Source organism: Anguilla rostrata, chromosome 10 (assembly GCF_018555375.3).
Source record: "Anguilla rostrata isolate EN2019 chromosome 10, ASM1855537v3, whole genome shotgun sequence".
Lineage (NCBI taxonomy): Eukaryota > Metazoa > Chordata > Actinopteri > Anguilliformes > Anguillidae > Anguilla > Anguilla rostrata.
The window spans coordinates 15,318,619-15,340,690 of NC_057942.1; the positions used below are offsets into that span (position 1 = coordinate 15,318,619).

The 22,072-nt window shown below is 47.4% G+C and overlaps 1 protein-coding gene across 5 annotated transcripts in view; it reads right to left on the reverse strand.

Annotated features, from left to right (window-relative positions):
• Positions 1–22,072, reverse strand: part of LOC135265114 (multivesicular body subunit 12B-like) — a 56,292-nt gene that overhangs the window by 26,688 nt on the left and 7,532 nt on the right. For all 5 annotated transcript variants that reach the window (XM_064354391.1, XM_064354393.1, XM_064354395.1 and 2 more), the window contains exons 3-6: positions 14,622–14,729; positions 10,816–10,912; positions 9,036–9,165; positions 7,754–7,903 (exon numbers count right to left, since the gene is read on the reverse strand). In XM_064354391.1, coding sequence (XP_064210461.1) covers positions 7,754–7,903; positions 9,036–9,165; positions 10,816–10,912; positions 14,622–14,729 — 485 coding nt within the window. The remainder of the gene's footprint in view (positions 1–7,753; positions 7,904–9,035; positions 9,166–10,815; positions 10,913–14,621; positions 14,730–22,072) is intronic.

Sequence of the window (22,072 nt, forward strand, 5' to 3'; positions counted from 1 at the left end):
ACACACACACACCCACACACACACACACACACACACCTGTCTAATGAGCAACTATCTCCACCCTCCCCTTCTACATGAATACACATCCGCTCTACGAACAGGTAAAGCACTATGCTGAAAAGATTATGATTTAAAGATTTCTAAAATACCTTTTGTAATTTTTATTCCAACTGTAAACTACTTAAAGCTCCTGAAGTCAATTGGCTCCAAGAAAGACAGAATCTGTTAAACAACCAAACAGGTTTTTCAGCTGCATTCCGCTTCGAACGCAGAGAAGCTGCCCGAGAAGCCGCCTTAGCCCCATCAGCCCCCCCCCCCGCCCCCCCCGCCCCCCCCACCCCGTTTGGAAGCGGCGGAGCGCGGCGCGCCGGTGTTTACGATTCCGCGGGACGCCGGCCCTTGAAGACGCCCGGTCGAATCGGCGCCGGGCCGCTCAGCCGTTAATCGATGCTCAGCGAAAAGGCCACGCTTCCTCCGCCTCCTCCTCCTCGGGCTCCTCGCGATCGCGCTCGCGCTCGCCAAATCACCTCGCCGACCTTGGGAGCGCATGTTGCTGTGAAATGACTGCGGCGCTGCACGGACGGTTAAGCCGCCCGCCCCGGATCCCCGGCTCCTGACAGACACGCCGCCGCCGTCGGCCTCCTAAGGCCGCGGCGGACTGCAGCCGGCGCATCCGTCTTCCAGCAAACAGCGCGCTGTTATTAGCGCTCGCGATCGCCATCTCCCAAGTCAGCGACACAAACCGACTAATGTATCCACAGCAAATCGTATAGCATACATTTTATTGTATTTTTTAATGGACTACTTTTTAAAAAAAAATAAGTTATCCATTTATGTAGATTACGTAGACAATAGAAGCCAGAGTATCTGCGTTGTAACCAGCAGGTTGTTAGTTCAAATTGTGGGTTGCACGTTACTGCTCTACTCTTGAGTATAATTCCTTAACACCTTATGCATGGTCAAACTGAACACTGTCATAATCAATTGGCAATCCTCCACTACCAAACCGTGTGGTTACAGTATATTTTTTGATTTGATAGTGCAGCTTTGTTAAAAATGCACACACACACACACAGACACACACACTGCGTGTACTTCATGAATCGTGATTTAGACGGAGAGCACAGCTGTTCTGCATCTCACAACACACATCAATTGCACTATGGTGAATTAAACCCAGCGAATCTCCAACACTAATCAATACACCCACCGCAGGCGAGGGGAGATTTTTCAACTTCAGGAGTGCAGCAAAACTGTGCATTAGTCACGCTCCGGAGATGAGACTGGCCCCGCCATTATCTTCAGACTGAATCTTCCAAACGTAAACAATTCAGAAAGAAAAGCGGCGTCGCTCGCAAAGTTGAAACTGCCGCAGGAAGGAAGACGGTGAGGCGGCGCTACGTTTTCCAGACCGATTATATTTTTTGACTCAAAGTTCCTAAACGGCGAGGGTTTCGATATTCGGAGAACGTATCTGTCCTCCGAGGCTGCGGAGAGGGTCAGGTCAGATAACCCTGAGAAATAAGCTCTGGAGAGAAGGGCGGGAGTGGAGACGATCTGATACCAAATCCACCGTTCTGCAAGGGACCGAGACCGTATAATACTCTACATGCAATCATGCACCTCAGCAGAAGTCCTAAATAAAAAAAAAAGGGAAAATATTGCTATAACTTCATCTCATCTTTGGTGTCCTTTTTTTTTTTTGCACTTCCAAAGAAAGTGTACTGTTTCTGAATTAGTTGCATTCCCCTCTTCTTATCTCCCTGTCATTTCTAATGAAATAAATAAATGCAATAATTTCTATCAACATCAATAAAACAAGCCGCCTGACGGGTTGTGGTATTTATGAGGTGAAGTCTGAAACTCAGATTTATTTTCCTTGATAGGGCTGACTTTCCCCCCCCCCCCCCTTCATTTGCATCAGCATTTGGCCGTGTTAAATCTGGGGCAGTGGTGAATTTTTAAAAGGTTGGCATCAATCTTGTGGAACCGATTGCCACGTTTAATGAAGACTTCCGTTCCATCGCAAAGGTTGACTCCAACGCGGAGCGCGGGAAAAAAAAAAAAAGCGAGGGACCCGGCTCTCCCCGCGGCGAGACATTTCGCAAACACCGATAAACTGACGAGAGATAGCCTGGATGCTCCGAGAAATCGTCCCGGAATCGCTTCGCTATTTAAATAGCGGAGGGCGAAAAAAAAACCAAACAAACAATAAAGATAAAGATCTGTAGACAAAACTGACCTGTAGCGCAAAGCCTTTTCATGAGAAAGGGAGACGCAACAGAGCTTTCTTCCCTAACGTTTCGATCGGGTTACCCACCGGGGCGGCGGTAAAGGGGAGTAAAGAAATGTCGGAGCAGCTGACGTGAAATCGCGATTGGTCACGATTTCACCTGCGAGTCGCTTCGGAAGAGGAGCAATCTCGAGGTCGCGTTTCTCCCGGCTGCCGTCGGCAGGTATGAAATCGGCCCGGGGGCGGGGCTCTCCGTGACGACCGCAGCCGAAGCGGAACGCTCGACGCCGCGAATGCGTCGCGCCCCGGCGGTTCGACTCCGCGCCGGGGCCCCGGCGACCCCTCGGCGACGGGAGACGCTCGACGAGAGGGGCGTCGCGCGACCAGGACGCCCCGCAGACACGGCACGAGCGATTCGCCGGGGTCGCAGAACCGACCCCCTGTCGGCGGCGGCGCGACTGGTCGAGGGAGTGACGGGTACCGAACGGAGACGTCGCGGGTCCCCGCTGCCGCTTCTCAAAACTTTCCTCCCGCAAACGCGGGGAAAAGGAGCGGGATCCAAATCCGGAGGTTTACGAACATCTTTTAGGTCCGCTGGCTGAGGCAGCATATGGCAAATCAATTACCGGTCTAATTCTTAAAACAAAAACATGGCAAGTGTATTGCTACATAATCAACAGCAGCGGTTCGGTTCAGATTATGTTGGCCACTAGAGTTTTGAATACAATTAATCATCATTCTAGGCAACGAGAAGCCATATTGACACTTATTTCTAATTTGAATATTTAATTACAGTGTAGTTCCTCATTAAATTATGGTGAAACTGGGATCACAGCCTGCAAGATTTAAACAATTACAACTTTTAACTCCTGAGCCACTGGTACATATCAAACGTACCACACACACACTCACTCACTCACTCACACACAAACACACACACACACACAAGCTTGCAGATGCCGGCCCACATACACATTGAATCAGATTGTTGGACTGTGTACAAAAAATCAACAAAGGCGAGTTGATGGGAATCATCTATTCTTGCACCTGCTTCCTCCAAGTCTTTTTGTTCACAGGAAAGCATAAAGAATTCTATTGTGGGGTCTAAATAAACAAGCATCACGGTTCCAAAATACGGTCGGAAGCCAAATGCTGCACCAAAAACTACACAGGAAAAAAGAGGACCAGTCAATTTTTTTTACAAACCCTCAACAACAAAAAAAAAACAGACAAACAAACAGAAAACCCAAAGAGAACTGACTGACCTCAAAAATACATTAAAAAAAGAATAAAAACTGCAATACTGCAGATTAGCCCTGACAAACTACTGACAGTGCATAATATGCAAAAATAACATTAAGGTTACAGAACCCGTCAGAGAATTGACGAGGTTCCCTAGCGAAAGAGGCCGGGTTGGCGTTGAGGGGCGTGGCCATGCCCCTCGGGGTGGGCGGGGGGATGGCGCTCAGGCGCGTCTGTCACGTTCTCCATCCCACTACCGTCCCGCGCGTGCCAGCTTCCAATAGAGTCCCAGGAAGGCACAGGACCCCGTGCCAGGAACACATTAAGAACAGGCCTGGAGAGCAGGTGGCAATGCCCAGCCTACGGTACAGTGTGTGTTAACCGTACCAATAATCATTTGCTGTTTATATTAGTTGGTAAAAGTTTCCAAACTCAATTTTTAACAGCTACAGAAATTAAACATACTTGCAAGTGTTCCTAAAGTGTATTTTTAAAAGAAGTTGGGTCTATTGCGATAGTGTTTATAGTGCTGTTCAGAGATGTTTTTTAGTTTATGTATTGAGAATTTTTGCCAGGGGGCAATGTGATGGTGTGTTGTAAGCGCTTGCATATTAAATAGAGTCAATCCCAGCATTTCAATTAGGCTACATCATTTCTGGTGCTAGCTACGGTGCATAAAACTGTTTTCTGATTACAGGACATTGTACACAATACAATATTACATGCACATCGTTTCTTTTCAAACGCGGGTGGAATTTTTCCCAGCTGCATCAGCATTCAAGAGCGCGATACGATAAAGCAGAGCATCACACGCAGCCGTCTTCTGGGCCTGCGTTACTGTCGGCAGATAATAAAAACGCAATTTTCTCATTTTTCTATTCTATTAGTTTTATTTCTTTATGAACGGAAGATGCAAACCCCCGCAGTACGCCTAAAAGTTGCAAATGAATGAAGTGAAGCGAGGCAGTAGTTAAAGGCTTTGACACACCGTCATTCGCCTCTTCAATAACATCAACTTAGCGCTTAACATTACAGCACCACAAACACTTTTGTTCTTATGTTTTGATTCATTCTTATTATTGTTATGGTCTGCTAAGCAGACTCCCTTATCCACACTCCTAACATTTTTATGCACTAGCTGGATATATACTGGATCACTTTAGCATTGATGGCTACAACAGCAACTCTCCCAACTAGGATTTGAACTGGCAACCAGCTGATAGCCTGGTTTCCCAACAATTCTGCTTGATTTCTGTCTCGATAACGCAAGCTCAAACTTAGAAAACGGCAGCCTTAGCTTAGCAGCTTGCCATGTGCTCAGGGATGTCGCGGCCCTACTGGTTTCAACACACGAGAGTAGACGGGTCTCAGGATGAACGCGCATTAGATTCTCCCTCGACTCTTGACAGTTTGGTGCCGGTGAAGGGGGTCCAGCAACCCCAGTGACCCGCAGCTCGGGGACGGACGGAAACGCCGAGGCCCGGCACTGTCGCGGCAGGCAGCCTCCGACAGCGGGCCCAGGCCTCCCGCTAACTTCATCGGCGTCACCGTCCAGCCCTTACCGAAAACGGAAGGGACAATCGAGGGCTTCCTGGCCTCTCCCAGTTCTGAACTTCCTCAGACTTTCTCCACCACCAGCCACGGCAACGAGAGGAAAACTCTGCAGCTTGTACAGCAGTGGTTTTTTTTCTCCCCTTCCCGCTTTCAATTTATATTCTCTGGCCTTCACCTGACAAAAAACTTTGTAAATCACCCTGTCCGAAATTAGAAACCGTAAAATCGGGTACAGGTTAACGGTGGCTAGGACCAACATGTTTATTGTTCTGCCTTTTGATAAAAAAATGGTCCTGTTACACTGTTATATACTGGGCCATCATTCCCAGAGAAGTTTCAAAAACCTTGATTCTCGTATGGGGGGGAGGGGGGGGTGAAGGGGAAGAAATAATACCACAAAGCTAATTTATGCCATCGGTCTGTTTGGAGGTCAGATATTAGCCTCACGAATGACAGTTTTATCAGGGAAACAAACAACAGACTTGGCCGAGGGCAGGGGGCTGCCTCTGGGGCCGCAGTCTCCCCGTACGCCGGGTCGGATTCAAAAGCCCCGACTCGTTTCTATCAACTCACTTCGTAGACAACAAAATGACACTATAATTAAAATGACTATTTTAATTAACTTTAGTCAACCTTCAGGGGACTTTAATATCGTTGTTGATCATCCCTAACAGTTACTGTGAGTGAAGAGGAAAATTATACTTTTTTAACAGATTTTAACCACAGTTCTCAAATCACCGGCTGGTGTTGGGCCATTCAGCATTTCAGGGTCTTGAGCAAGAAAAGACACTTCAAGTAACTCCAAAGCAGCTTACAGCTTATAGCGAGGGACATTGGACAGTAAGGGGCAATATAGTGGCCCAGCTAACTGTGTTAGCTTTCAACCACATGTAATAAAGGGAAAATATAGTAGTAATCCTGATAGCCTTAATTAGTTAACTAATTAGGTGTCTTAGTGGTGGCTTGCACCAATAGTGAACTGGACATGTGTAATCACACACATTACCTTCAGTGAACCCATTTCTTTTGTTTATTTTTTCAAACAGTTTTTTCCACATTTTTGTGCCTCTCAAGTTATGCCATCCACACCAGGTTTGAGGTCAATTCCCTTTCAGTTACATCAATCAAAACAAAATCTCTCTAAAACAACTGAACTGAATTGAATTTCAACTCATTTCCTGAACTGACCCCAGCCTTAACCCACACACAGATGAGATCAGAATCAGATCAGAATTTAACTTCAGGTTGATTGCCTCATATCTCACAGTCAGCGGGTTAGCACATGGCCTTTGTTTAAGTGGGGACAAATGCATGATGGGAAAACTGTTATACTGTTTTATTGACCCGCCGATTAAAGAGAAGTACTCCGAGGTGCACAGGGATGCTGTCCTGGAACGACCTTTCGGTCCGAAAGTGGATTTGCCAACGCATCCGACAGGCTTCCTGCACCAAAGCGACCGTTCGGTTGGCGGACGAGAATGCGCAAAGGAGATCCTCTCGCCAACGCGGCGGGAATTAGAACGCTAGCACAACAGCCCTCCAGCCTTTCGTCTCAGCGGGCATTCCAGCCCCAGTACCTCGCCAACTTGAAAGCGGGCTTCAGAAGGGCTGTGGCTTAGGGGCAACGTTCGACGCGGTGCGGAACACAGGCTCTCCGTACTGTACCGCTACGAAGCATCAAACGCCACACGCCCGTCAAAGCGCCTTCCTTTCTGCACCGACAGACCGCCGCCGTTCCTCATCTTCTCTTCTGACTCGTGAGGAAGCCGGTGGCGATAACGAGCCCGATAAGAGCGACTTAAGAGCGGAAGCCAGAGGCAGCTCACGGCTAACCGCTAACACGGCTTCTCCCTCTCTTCTGCGAGGCTCAAACTCGCTCTTTAAAAAAACATCACTCCGTTCTCCCCAAACAGGCCTGAGGAGAGCTCAGAACCAGCAGCTGACAGTGGGCCCCCGCTCCTTTCCACCCCTTTGGCCTCCTTCTCTTTTCTACAAAGCACCCAGCATTGTTTATTTACAATTTGCTGTGGAAATCCCCAGCACTTCCACTCCGTGAATAATGGAGATTGTATGGTTTGGGTCTGGAGCTGGTACAAAGCCCTGGCCTCTCTGTTCCTCCCTCTGGGCATGCCCGGAGGGGAGGGGAAGGGGAGGAGAGGGGAGGGGGGTGGCTCTTGTACAGTTGAAGAGGGGGTGACAATGTGGCGAAGAGCCCTGCTTCCTCTACAGCTGTCTCTCTCTCTCTCTGTCTCAGGGCAGCTCCTCTCCCCATCTGTCTGAGCGCCAGGGCTCCTGTCGCCGCGGCGATGTGGCGAGCGGGTTGGGGTCTCCGGGGAGGCAGCGGGAACAGCAGGAGTTTAGCCCTGATTGAACCCGCGCCGCCAGCTCCCAGGGCCTTTCCCTCGCCGCCTGGCTTCCGCCCCTTTCTCCGCCGCGCCGCTGCAGCTGCGCGCTCCCGTCGCCGGGTACAGCGAGAGGGGGATGCTTTTCAAACATCTCCCATCATGCATCAGTCCTCAGGTGATAATATCACTTGTCATGGACGAGGGAAATGAGCAGTTGAAAGAAACACTTTTTCCCCTATAAAGGTCCCGACGCATTAAACGAACCTCACGAAGATGGTTAAACACAAGCAAATTTATCTCAGAAGGAAGTGAGAGAAGGGAAGGCCCGAGAGACATCTGGCCAGGCACTGGACGGGCGGGGCGAGGGCGCGGGACGTACTTGGGCAGGGCAGGCGTGCGCGTAGGCGTGGTGGTGACGTGACCGCCCGGTGTGGCGGTGTCCGATTCGGGGACGGTCTGATTCAGCGAGGGCTCTTCCAGCTGCGGGACTCTTCCCATCCTGTACCAGATCCCCATGCTGTTCATCTCACTGTGGGGGAAAAAAAAACACACACACGCACGCCATAATGATCAATGCCACCCCCTGCAAGACAACAAGGCCTAAAGAAAGTGTCTGTTTGAGCCCGCCAAACTGTGTATGACCCAACCGCACAGTGGTCACTGTGTCTGCTTGCACCTACCCTGGTGCAACATTACACAGTTGCTGGCCTTAAAAGGTACCCTCACATCAACTTTCAAATAACTTATGTGCCATTCATCTACATGCATTAGCTTCAGTATTAGCATTGGCGTAGTGGCTATGTCTAACTAAAGCATTAGCATTTTAGTGTGCTCCTAAGTTGAAAAATTTAGGAGCACACTAATGCATTCCAGCTATTAGTGCTCCTAAAAGTTTTTCCAGTTAGCACACATCACTGTAGAGCCCTGGGTGGCCATGTGCAACACTTCCCAGGAAAGATGTTATAAAATGACTCCTGACTTCTCCCTTAAAGCATGAAAAGGTATTTCAAACTCAAATAAATGATAGAATGAGACACACGCAGTGAAACGACCGCCCTCAGCAGCCTTTAAGCCAGTACTGACTCAAGCACCCAGACAAAAGCACGGTGTGAAACGAGAAGTGTGCTTATCAGCAAAGCAAGGGGGACATTTTGAATCCACAATTAAAGATGTACTTTTAAAAAATCAGTGCAACGATGTGATAAAGCAATGCATCGGTGAGTTTCCTCACTTAGTTGAGGTGATCATAGGGACCGACAGGACCTTCCCCATTTTTTATTACAGCAAATCATAATACACATAAATGGGCCAATTTTAAAATGGCAGAGATGCTTTAAAAGGGACATTTAAGAGTTATGGGTCATGGAGCAGAACAGAATGTCATATTACAAATAATAATTTTAAAGAGAATTTATAAAAAATAAAACCCTTCGTGAAGATCTCCGAGAAGCGACCTGAGATGTGCACAATTCACGTACGCTATAGTTTCTTTTTTTCCAGATTACTGTTGCTGCAAACTTTTCAAGGGAGCTCAGCATAAGATCTACATACGAAACAACACACTTCTGTACATTTCCTTGCGTTCATTTTTGCGAGCGAACGGGTTTTCTTCAGCCTCGTTAAACATTCAGGAAGCGAGCGGAAGGACGTCGTTCGCTCACCCTATGAAGGTGTACTGCGGCGGGGCCTGCTTGGACCTCGCCATGATTCGGACGTCGCAGATGGCCGCCTCGGTGGAGTCCCGCGGGATGAACTTTATGCAGAGCCTCCTCTTCCTGAACGCGGGCTCCTCTGTTCGGGGGAGGGGCCAAGGTACACACAAAACAAGGAGACTCAAGGAGCCACTTGCTCACGGTTTTCCAGTACCGAGCCTCAGCCTTAGATCTGCAGCATTAGCCCATGTGACTTCTCAACCACAGCAATCACTTCTGACATCCTACAGAACTTCCCCGCCCAAATATTAACAGAGGCTGAAAATATATAGCATTTAAATCCTCTGGAAAAAAAACAAAACCTGAGAAATAAAAACACTAGGGGGTCGTGACCCTGGTAGCAGCCAAAATATTTATTTTCCTTGCTGGAAATGGCCAAAACATCACTGCCGTGCCCTGCCTCAGACTAAGGTCACTGGCCCTCGCGATAGCGCTTAGCACGCTAGCCAAACCGCGGCACGGCGTCGCGCTAAAGCCACTGAACGCGGTAAGACGGGTCGGCACCTTCGTCCTCATCGGCGCTCTCTGCCGAGCGGAGGCCCTCTCTGACCCGGGGGAGACTCCCACGGCTCGCGCTCCGCGGCACGGCGCGTTCGTACCGCGGGGATTATCCGCGGCGTGCCGGAGCAAGCCGGTGCTAAGCACCGCGCTCCGGGGTGAAGCAGCGCTTTCACACCGGGGGATTTAGACTGTAGCGTAACCTTCCGGGAAAAGGTCTGGTTTTCTCAAGCGCAATGCCACACGTCTGCCCACCGCGGCGTATCGATACTGAGGAAACCGTGCGCTGAATAACCCGAGCACTACGTCACCAACACCATCCTTAAACACAGAACCGCTGCACTACTAGATGCACAGGTAGATACGATTTAGTAAGAAATAAATACATTTAATAATGGCAATTTTTTTAGCAATAGACTAAATATCTTTTTTGAAATATAGCATCTTTTTCTTGAATTTAGTGCTTTACTTTTGTGAGCAACCGTACACAGGGATGCGTTACTCCACTGACAGTTTGACATCACGTGTTAAAAATGGTTAAATATACACTTGAACAGCAGAGGTTTCAAAACTTTACCGTGCACAAATTCAAATCCTTTCCTTTTTTCAAAATCCTTTCCGCACCTTACAGATTTTATAACCTCGCCAACAAGTGCGACCTCAATTTCATAATAATGAGCACAATAAGCACTCTACGCTTACCCTGTACTCATATGTGCACGCACATGCACTCACTCACACACGCACACACACACACACACACACGCACTCACACAGACTGAGGCAAAAAAGAGAATAATAATGTTCAAAGCAAAGACCGTGGTGGTGGGGGAGAATACAGAGCACTCCAAAAGCACTAAACCGTCAGGGAATGCATTTCATTAATATTAGATAACCACCAACATCCACTCATACTCTTCTCAAATAAATACATAAATAAATAAGCTCCTTCATAAAGAAGAGCGCCTCTCCTGCTCTGATAAACAATGACTCATGATTCCCTGCTCTTCTCCCTCCAGGGCAACATGTTTATTTTATTCCCACAGACTCCCATAAATTAAGCCAACCTGTACCCATAAAATATTCACCATCCCCTGCAAAGCTGTCCCAAGGGAGGCAGGGGGGAAGCTGGTCAAAATATAGTCAAAACATGACTGGGGAGGGAGAGGAAAAAATAAAAAAATAAAAAGAGCAAAGGCTGAGGGAGTTTTGGAGGGGAAGGGCTGCTTACGCGTGTCCACCGTTTCGTGGATGGGGATGAAGCCCACGGGCAGGGTGTCCTTCATGTCGATGAGCCTCATGTCCACCAGCACGTTTCCTAAATGGCTCTGGAGGAGGACAGAGAGAGACGGCACAGGGTTCGGCTGTCAGTCACCATCCCGACTTTCCTGCTGAAGCTAACGTGACAGAGGTAGATTCCCACATGTGGGCCAGAGGAGGATTTCCTTGTGTCACTGGCTATAAAAACCATGTAACATAGAACAAGGGAAAACAACAGAGTAAATATTCAACTAAAAAGAGCTGCCATTTATTAAAACCTTGCAGTACTGCTCAAAGAGAATGGCTGGAAGATGATTCTGAAAATTATCCTGAAATGAGAACTTCAAGAAATTCTTCAAGAAACTCCCTTAAAAAGGAGAAAAAAGCGCTACTGCTCTTGCAGACCCAGTGCACTCCAGAGCGGAATGAGTTAAAAACGTTTAGCCCACATTTTCAAACGTGACTTCCCCAAGCCTCCACTCCTCCAGTATCCCTGCTCTCATTTTTCAGCATAATAAATAATGATCAATAATAAATAGTGCTAACGCATAGCGGCCTAAGAAAGGGAGCTTTGGTTTTCTTAGCCGTGACACGGCGCGGCGGGCAAATCTGGATTCCGACGGCGTCTTCCGAGCGCTCCTCAGCAGTCATTACTACCAGAGCCATTGTTTATTCATAGTTCTTATTTCCGACTTAAGGCGGAACATGTATGAATGCTATTACTATGCATGAAACCTCTTTTTTTTTTATAAACAAAGGAAAGGGGGGAAAACATTTCCCATCAGGACCTGACAAAAAGGGGCCATCTACCTCCAACCTAGACTGTGATAAATCACAAAGTGTTTGTTTCCCCACCACGTAATTCCGGGGGCTAATTTTGCAGGATCTGTTTTTGTCATAGATAATTACTGCGGGGGCTATATTGACTGGCAGACAAAATAGCTTTTGTTGATGGTACTGTCATGTTTTATTTGTATCAAGTTCTTGAAAACAGTATGGACACTCATTTTAAACTGATACGGAGGCGCGGGGAGAAACGGTGTCGGTGTGACACATACTAAAACTCCAGCCTGGACAGAGGTCCCAAAAAAAGGGCAGCGGTTAAAGTGAGGAGCAAATGAAGGCTCTGTCCCACCATAACAAAAGATCACTTCTTCATTTTATGAATTCCCTACCTCTCTCTCTCTCTCATCCACAAATTCCACACAGTCTTCAGTAACATTTTTATAAGGCTAAAAGGATCTATAGAAGTATCACCAACACCCCCCATTTATTAAAAAGGTGTTCTTCTGCCCAACCGCTGACAATCTAGAGATTTAATTTCCTCCCCTTGAACCCTGAAGTTGAAAGGGTCAAAATGACAACAGATATCAGTAAGAGAATCAAACTCTTCTGCCCCATGGTGTGCGATATAACCAAGCAGAGGGGTGTTTTCTGAAAAACTATGAGGTGGTTAACACTTGCTGGAGTTAACACTTGCTGCTACACCGTGATCTGTCATACCGACAATGATGCACAATCGGTAATTCTGGAAGGATGTTCAGGTCAAAATATGCAAAGGGTCTGATGATTATCACTTCAAGTATTGCACAGAAAGATTAAATATAAAAAACAAATTATACATGTTGTGGTAAACATATAAAACAATACATATAGGCTACCTGAACAACTAAAACAAAGATAGTGCAATCTTCAATACTTAAGCAACATGAATTTGTAATGAGTTTCCAATATTTAACCAAAGTTAATGTTGCCCCAAAAAAAGAAGGGAATACAATTAATCTTTAAACACAGGTATATTTACACAGCTCTATGAGCTAACCCGTACATTTTAAATGACAAGGGTATGCATATGTGGTTAAGGCAACTACAAGTAGCCAACGCATTACATATAGCTAAACACAGTGACAAGATTTTGCTACAGTGTTTTATTTAGTCAACTGGGAAATAAGCCAGACAATGTTCACGAAAACACCAGAAAAGTGGTAAAAAAAAAAAAAAAGGCTGAAAAAAGCAAGAGCAAGCCGCTGAACAGGTGCCCTCATTTACAGCCAACTCCTTCCTCAAAGCTGGCAACCGATAACTACTGCTAAAGCCTGCGAGAAGACGGGGGTTCACCGAATTGAAAGGGCTCGGTCAAAAAAATCTGCATGAGCACCGTATCCGTATTTGCCTGCCTCTGGTACGATTACAGCAAGAGCTCTAACCTCCCAAACTTTCGAAAGGACCTTTCTGTAAAGGGAAGCGAAAAGGAAAAAAAGCTAAGCGGCGCTTCCGCGGCGTTCCGTTGGCTGAAGACGCGCCTCCGCGCGCCTCCACGCGCCTCCTGCACAGCTGCGCTCCGGAGAGCCGCAGTCGCTGGAAGCGGCGCGGGAAGGCTGCCGGGGCGGGGAAGCGCCGCGGATAACCGCCCCGGCTCGCTCCCCCCGGCGACCGCCATCTGCGCCCGCGCCGCTACGAGCGAGCGAACCGCTGCCCTTCGGCTGGCGAGCTCCGAGAGGGTTAACCCGCGTTCCCAGGGAGGCAGCTAAGCCGATGAAAGCGGAGGGAAGGTGTGAATTCTGGAGCAGATGTAGCACTGACAACCGTGTTATAAACCGAATTCAACTTTCCAGCGCGCTTGTCATGCCTGTTAGTCGATGGGAGTTATTTTTATCCTCCTACTCGGAGCTTTAGGACAAACCGCTTACTACCCCAGGACTCAATGTGGCTGCGTAGCTGGCCAGAACGCAACCGCTCAGGTAAAGGACCAGGAGCCATGACGATCGGTTGTAGGCCTAATATTTCCGACCAACAACTGCCACACAAAGGCCACAAACTCATACTGATACAAGGAATTCAGTGAAACGTATGGACCTATAGGTGAATATGTATGTGCATGTGTGAGAGCATTCCCATGTGTACGTGCGTAAGTGCGTGCTTATTTTTATGTATGCATGCATGCCACTTGTGTGTACATATGTGCATGTGAGCTTGCGTGTCTGTGTTGTGTATGTGTGTGTGTGTGTGTGTGTGTGTGTGTGTGTGAGCGTATAACTTTAGGCATATGCATGTCTATTCTCTGGAACAGGTGATGAAATCAAAACAGCATCATTATCAAGTATCTGCTACCTCAAACTGATGCGAAGTGAGTATTCAAAGCAGAATCAATTCACAGAGGACTCCTTACCATTATTAAAAAAAGACGCCCCGTTTTTCCACCATATTGTGCTAAATGTTTGATGTGTCATTTCTTATAATGCAGGATTTTCATGATTTAAAATTCAGTGGGGGATTTTTCGTATTATTATTTTTTTTGATGTGTGCAACATCTTTGAAGAATGACTGGGCGGTATCCGATTCGTCTGCAGGGAAAAGGTTAATTGAATAAAATAAAACTGAGGAAATTAAAGCGGATTGCAATTCTATGAATAATCATAATGTATGCTCTCTAGTGAGCAGAGCAAAACAAACAAAAAATACCCAAATAATACATCAATAATTCTTTTATAAAGGATGTGCATTTGGGTTCCCCGATCGGGCGTACAAGTAAAATGCCTTGGGTTCAAAAAAGTCACCAAGTAAACCAAAGTTTGAATTCCAGTAAAAATTCTAATAATCAGATGGACCATTGAGAACAGAGGCTTGAGTAGTCGCCCAAAGGAGCCCAGGGAAGGAGGAAGAAAACCATGGCAACAACCGGACAGTCAGGATGGGGGGGGGACTGGGGGGGGGGGGTGGGGGGGGGGGGGGAGAGGGTGAGGAGGCGGGAAGGGAAACGTATACATTTCAACTTACATTTTCTTTAGCGAAGGCTCTGGTGAAGCAGAGATAGCGCGTGACCTTGGATTTGAATAAACCGTCCTTCCACAGGTCGGCGTCGACGCCATCTGTTGTTTGTGAAACCTGGGTTTAAAAAAAAAAAAACAAGGAGGAAAGAGCGTGAGGGGGGGGAGGTGAAGTTAATGTATGTACGGCGCGATCGCTCCGCTCTCTTCTCCCTCTTCCCCCCACGCGCGCCTTAATTACCACTCGCCTTGCGTCCTCCCTCCGTCTCATTAGTGCCCTGCGCGGGTACGGAGGAAGCCTCCCGAATCCGAAAAGGCGACTAAAAATACCGTCCCGAGGGACGCGGGTGATTAAAGACAACCTGACAAAGATCCGGAGCAGCGCGGAAAATGAAACTTTATCGTTCTCTTAACAGGGGGTGATTGGGAAAGGGGGGGGGGGGGGGAAGAGATGCCGACGTGGGTAAGAAGGAAAGTTCTTCGGTTGAGGAAAGAGGGGATGTAACATTTGGTCCCGCTTTTACCCTCAAGTTTGTGCTTCCTGTCCCTCTTCTCCTACCAGATTTGAGAATCCAAGAGATAATTTATCCAGTTTTTATTATTTATTTTTTTTACTGTGGTTCTAATACAAAAAAAAAATTAAAAAAATAAACCCTAACCTTACTTTGATGGACCCCCTGCTAAAACCAAATGGCATGCAACAGAAATAAACGTGTAACAAAAAATTATCTGAGCTCTGTTTATTTTGCTGGAATAACCTTGATTCATAAAAATTCTCCCCTCTAGCATGAGCCCTCTCCAGTGACCTTTCCCAGAATGCTTTCTGTCTAGCTGCAGTTCTACAAAACCTTGAGGCCCAAGAACAGACCACTGCAGCACATCCCACCCCTCGCCGCCATGGGTAAGGGCAGGCCGATCTTAAGGGTGGACAGCGCTGATTTTGGTGGACTAGAGAGGTTCCGGGTGTTTGTTGGATCCTAGCTTGAGCCCAGATTGATATTAGCCTGAATGTTCAATGCTTGAATGGGGAAATGATAGTTTCCAGTTCAAGTCATTCCCAAAGCCGCTTGTGCATTTATTGACGTCATGTTTCCGAAGGTTGTACATATGAACAGATTAATTTTATAGTTTATTGACTATTTTAAACATAAATAGCGGTTTTAATATTGTACCGGCACTTCTTCCTCTGGTACTTCTTTCTGCATACGCACAACCTCAGGAGGCATAACGTCGCTGCACGCGCTGTTTAAGAGTTGCTTGAAGCATTTTCTTCAGACCGCAAACCCCCAAATGCACTATACCCTCCATTCTAAAGCGGGCAATTCGTCAGAAAAGATCTAAAATATTTACAATTCTCTAAAGAATTTTATAAACATGTAGGGCTCTGAATGTCTAGGCCAATCGAAAGCACACACTAAAACTGAAATAATATAAAAAATAATATTAAAAAACCCAGAAAGTGTTTTTTGTTTTTAAAACAGCGTTCTGAAATACAGAGAACATCGGAGAAGCAGAAAGCAAAACTTAAGTCTGCAGTGTTATTTTCTTGACAAAATGAATAGCTGCCTAATTTTTTTTTCACATTTCTCATTTTTCTTTTTTAATATAGTACAACGCTCAAGAAATAAGACTGGAAAAGGATGTAATACCTTCGTAACATAATTTCAGTACAAATAGTACAGATATGCACAGATGATACACAGACATCCACAGACATACATTCCAGCACACCAGTATATACCCAAGCTACCCAACATAGGCCGGGGCTACCAGATTTGGCCGTTTGGTAACCGAGAGGACCACCACAAGGATTTCTGATTTGTCCACCCCTGTCCACCCATCGTTCTTCATGAAAAATGATCATCACTTCACAAGTACTGATCACACGGGAGTAAAGCTCCTTCCTTAGAACCAAAGTGCGGACCGAGGCGTCAGATGGGCAACGTACAGCGACTACGACGATCGAGTCTGACGAGGCTACTCCTTTAACTGGCCTCGGGGTTACAGCCGGGTTCTGATATTCTCGATGGCAACTAAGCATTCGGTGAGTCCACTAAATTACAGAGCAGATCAATCTCTGCGTGGTTGGAACACGGCGCGTCGTTAGCCTGCGCCAGATGTGTGGACTTATGCAAATACGGAGTGTGGGAGACACCCCCCCAATCACAACAGAGCCGTCCGTGGGAGCGGATCGGCGGGCCTTCTGGAAATGGCGCCCGACAGCTAATCCCAGGATATTAGAATACGGGGGTAAATTAGAGCACTGCACCATTACTCAAGCACATAAGACTCCGGCTCAGATCCTGCGAGCTGCCCGGGACAAGGCAGTATAACACGGAGGTAGTAGCACCACCCCCCCTGGATGGATGCATACATTACCGAGCTGCCCACACGCATCAGTCTCCGGCTCCACCCCGGCGCCCCACCCCCCACCTCCACCCCACGTTAAAACCAACGACGTCCTGGGGATGACAGAACAGCGGGGTCAAACACCGTCGCCGTGAAATCGAGGGGGTTAGCAGGGGGAAGAGGGCAGCGTTGGAGTCACCAAAAAATCGGAGAGTTAAAAAAATCATGAGGAATTAAAAGGGCTGCTTAAAAAAGAGAGAGAGAGAGGGAGAGAGAGAGAGAGAGAGAGGCAGCGTAATGAGGTTCATTGAGACGAGGCGCTCGTAGATCTCAGCTCCCGCGCATTATTACGAACCCTGACAATGGTGATGAACGAGCCCACCGGATAGGCCTTGGGTGACTGGGCGAGGAAAACAAGGAACGGGGGGGGGGGGGGGGCGGGGGGCAGGGGGGTGTCTTGAAAGACCCAGAACGAGACAGGGGAAGAGAGCAGAGCAGAGGGGAAAAGAGAGCAGAGGAGGAGGGGGGGGGGGGGGAAAGCGGGAAGGAGAAAAAAAAGGATGAAAGGAGGGAAGAGGAGAAAAGAGAGGAGAGGGGGAAGCGAAAGAGAGGAGACGAGAGGCACGGAGAGAAAGGAGAGGAGAGTGGGTGCCTTGCGCCAGCTATGTGACGGGTCCCAGGAGGAGCCTATACATCACCAGTATACACCCCCCTCCCCCCCCCAACCCCACCCCCCTCCTTACAAGACAAGCCGTCTCTGCCACTTTTTCCAGGTCAGTACCCAGCGCATCCTGTCAGAGTAAACAAAGGGAAGGTGGTGTGAAAGCCAAAGTCAAGCAGCGGAGTAATGAGGGCAGCGCCACCTCAGGCGTCATCCTGCCAGGCCGCGGGCGGCGGGAGGGACGCGCCCCGCATGCCAAGCGCCGACCGGCGGGAGCGAGCTAGGGAGGGAGGGGCTGGAGGGGCCGGGGGGGCCGGGGGAGAGACGGGCGAGGAAGTCAGACGAACTCGCCGCTAAGCACACCTGTGTCCAACTTCGACCAGCGGAGCTCGAGGTGGTTACCCGAGACCACCAAAAGCAAATGAGTACTCTAACTGCGGAAGGTGCCGTATTGTGCGTGTCTGCTAAAAATGATAAAGGAAACCCGCAACTTTGGCAATGCACACACGTTTGTGAGATTAAAACTCTCGCTCCTGAGCAAGTGGGTAACAGCAGTTCATTGGGGCTGAGCAATTAACAGAAGAACTGGATGGAGTGAGCCTAGGCTTCGCTCACATTAAAATTCTGCTCAAAGTGGCTCTCTGTAAGTGTACGAGGGCAGCCTTTAAAACTGGCTCAAGGACAAGCCAAGGTTACCTCCAAGAGAAAAATAATGGACAACAATGTGGTGAATATTAAAACTTTATGATGAAGCAAAGTCTTGAGACCGTGATAATAATTATTAAGTTGATGTATGATAAACAAGCATTGCGTACAGTAATTTAGCTATACATCAAGCGGGTCGTGCTGCCCGAAATCCAATTTGATACGACCTTCTCAAGAGTTTCATGAAAGCTGGCGCATATATTTGTCCTCGAAGTGAACACTGATACACAATTTCATGATTTTTATTTTCAATTCTTTTTTATATATATATGTGCTTTAAATTAAGATGCGATTTGCTTGTATATCCAGGTTTCATATTTAAGACTTTAAGATATTTAAGATTTTGATGGAAAACCCAATTACTTTATTTAGATTATTAAAGAAGCGTAACTCATGAATCAGTAAATTCATTTAATGCACACCCCTACCAGGAAATAAATAAATAATAAAAAAAACTTCAAAAATGTAGCCAACTAGACAGCTCAACAGTAAATGTACAGGGGATCATTTCTGTGAAAGACCTGAAAGGAGTCGGTACAGAAATCGCAGAGAGGAAAAGAGAAGGCAGCTCAAGGCAAAAAGCACCCGCGAGAGAGCTGGCCTCTGGAGGCTACAGATTAGCCTGCAAAGAAGGTGGAACGCAACACGTTATCCATCGTTACCATCAACCGGTAACAATACCGAACCACCTCTCATCATTAGGAAGAATCTCCACCAGCAGCCTAGTGAATGATCACACACACACACTGCCATGATCCCATGCTGGCAGTCACAGTCCTGCTTTGGTACTTTACCCACAATCAGAGTGGCAGCACATAACATAGCATAATGCTACATTACATCACCTGCAAATTGAAATACCCCGTCTAAACAAATTCACACTTTTCAATAGTTAGGCCTATGAGCCAAAGAAAATGAATGCTCTGATATTAAATGCTGGCAATGTAGAGCTTTTTTTCCCCATCCTGAAAGTAAAAAAGTTATTACACTGCCTACTGCTGAAGGATTTGGTATTGGTCTTTGAAGACCTCACCCGCGATGTTGTTAGCAAGGCAATATACAAAAAATGTTTTTTTTTTCCAGCAATCAGTGGTGATGCAAAAAAAGGACTAATTATACGGATATGTTTATATGCCTCCTTGTGAATATCAGCACTGTTGGCAACTTGCTATTTAAGTGCCTTTCTGGGCAACTCGAAATTTTTAAGGTAATGTGAAAGTAAAATCGAGCTGTGCAGGGAAAACATATTGTTGCTCGGATGGAATAAGTTGGCAAGATAAATTTATTAGAAGGCTTGATGACGAAATGACAAATAGCTTGCTGCACTACATAGTTAGCCAGCCTCCCAGACAAAAAACACTGGTCACCATTCTGACACTCAGATTTGCGTTGATCGAAGCATCAGATTCAACTCCGGAGACTGTGATGGCCCATCACTGGGGTTGACTGGCGTGTACACACAGAGTCTTCTATCATACTTTGGTTGGTTTTAGTACCTTTTTCTTTCCTCATTTTCCAAATAGCTCACCATTTTCAGGTAGCTAACTAATCACAAGCACGAGTCTGTTTAGTGTTCCATCTTGTGATCTTGTGAATATTCAAAATGGAAGGAACACGCCCCTCGACTGTTCAAGTCTTCCTCTTCAGAAACATTTAACATTTTAAATCAAAAGAAAATATGATTTTCTCAATTTATAAAGGGTGAGTATAAATCTTTTTCTTATGGCTTAATGGACACTATAAGCACAAAAAAAGTGATTGGACAGGGTCTAATTTTTATAGAAAACCCCAATGCCAACCTGACACCAGTCTGACAAGAAGATTGTTTCGAAAAACAAAAAAACTGATGTTGTTAAAAATTAAACAGCTTAGACAAAAATTAAACAGCTTAGACACAGAAAAATTTTAAAATGCTGAGGAAATCAAACAGAAAGTGAAATCAAATAGCTTTCGAATCTTGAATTTTTAACATTAAAAAAACAACAACAACAAGAAACCGACACTTCTAAGGTTTTCAAGGGCCGATCAGATCCACGTAAGAGCAGTGGAGAGCGATCCAAACCCGAATGAAGCGATCCGGGCTGGTTCCAGCTGGATGTCAGGAGAGAGTAGATAGGGTTATGGCGCGCTGTACGGGCTCCAGGCCCCACGGTCTCTCCACACTTTAGAGTGAAATTTGTTGGGCTCTCTGCCCAGGTGCGGACCCCAGCGCCTCGTCCAAACAAAACAGAATGACCCTTCCCGCCGTTCCGTGAAGAGCCGCCCGCCTGGATCTGGAACATCGCTGGACTTTGCATGAACGGCGGTGTGTGTGTGTGTGTGTGAGGGGGTTCTTCATAATGAGATGCAACAGGAGAGTTATTTCTTTCCTCTTAAGACTAAATCACTCCTTATGCTTCGTACACAGTACGGATAGCGGTGGTTCAGAGTCATCTGAGGTTGTACAGAAGGGCTACGGAGAGGTGACAGCCAATTAAAAACCGAGCGTAGATCTAGCGTCATACCCCCGCTCCTTCGAATTAAGTTATGTTAATGCCTTCTTGGGAGTCGTATGTAACGTGTTCAGCCAGATTACAGTGACGTGCCGTGTCCCCCGCGGGGGGTCTGACTGTTGCCGCCGAGAGAGGGCCCGGAGCGTTTGATGTCGGGTCCCCGCGGAACCGCGTTTGATGGAGGTCCCACCGCCGCGCGGGTAAACAGCCGCCGACGTTTACCGATGAAAGGAAGACGAGGCCGCGCGGACGAGGAAGGCTAAAGAGTTAATCAGCCGCGTTTCAACAGTGCAATGCAACGGTTTGGGGAAAAAGAAAAAAAAAAACGTGCTAACAAAACGTGCTAATAAAACGTGCTAACAAAAGTTCGTCGGGGAACAAAACTTGCTGGAGAACTTTTAACCAGCCGAACGGGTTAACCGACGGCAAGCGGAAGCCGCGCTACGCCCATTAATCCCGGGCTGTCACCTGATGCCTTGGCGTACGGAAACACAATGAAGGGGCTTCCATCTCTCTCCGTGACAGCCCGCAATCGAGGAGGAGGGAAGAGGTGTTCTTCACACGGCTGAGTCGCTCAAGCGATCAAAGGGAAGAACGTTCCGGCAATTAAAACACGTGACGGCAAAGCCGAGCGGGGCTCCGCGGGAGGACTTGTGACCAAAAAAACGTCTCGGACTCAGATCCTACATGCATGCGAAAAACACTGAGTTTCGCTCGTACGGTTCCGTACTGCAGCCGGGCTTACTTTCCTGCACTCGGATTTGTTTTTTCCAGTGTAGGGCTTGATACATAAAAACTGAGGCAAAAAAAATATCTGTCAAGCGACACAAATGGAAAAAAAATCTACATCCGTGTCAGGCAGACCGTGTCACAGTCGCAACCCTGTCTCGCGGCGCCGCTACGAGAACGCCTTCAGGACCCCGCGCGTCTCACCCGTGTCACCAACGCGGCTTCAATCAATCACCCGCGGCAACTAGCAGCAGTCGGGGCTGAAAGTGCGGAATGTTGCGGCGCACATCAAACGCGTTTTTGTGAGCGGAGGGGGAAGAGACGGAGGGAGTCTGAGAGAGCGGCTCACGGAGTCCTACAGTAGCTGCGCCTCGCGGCGTGCCGGGGAAATCTCAACGCCAGCCGGCAGCGCTTCATCAAAATGCCAAGCCGCCTCTCCCTCCGGAGACCCGGAGGAGGGAGGGGAGGGGAGGAGGCAGGAAGAGAGGAAGGGGGAATGAAGAAGAGAGGAAAGGAGCGGGGGAT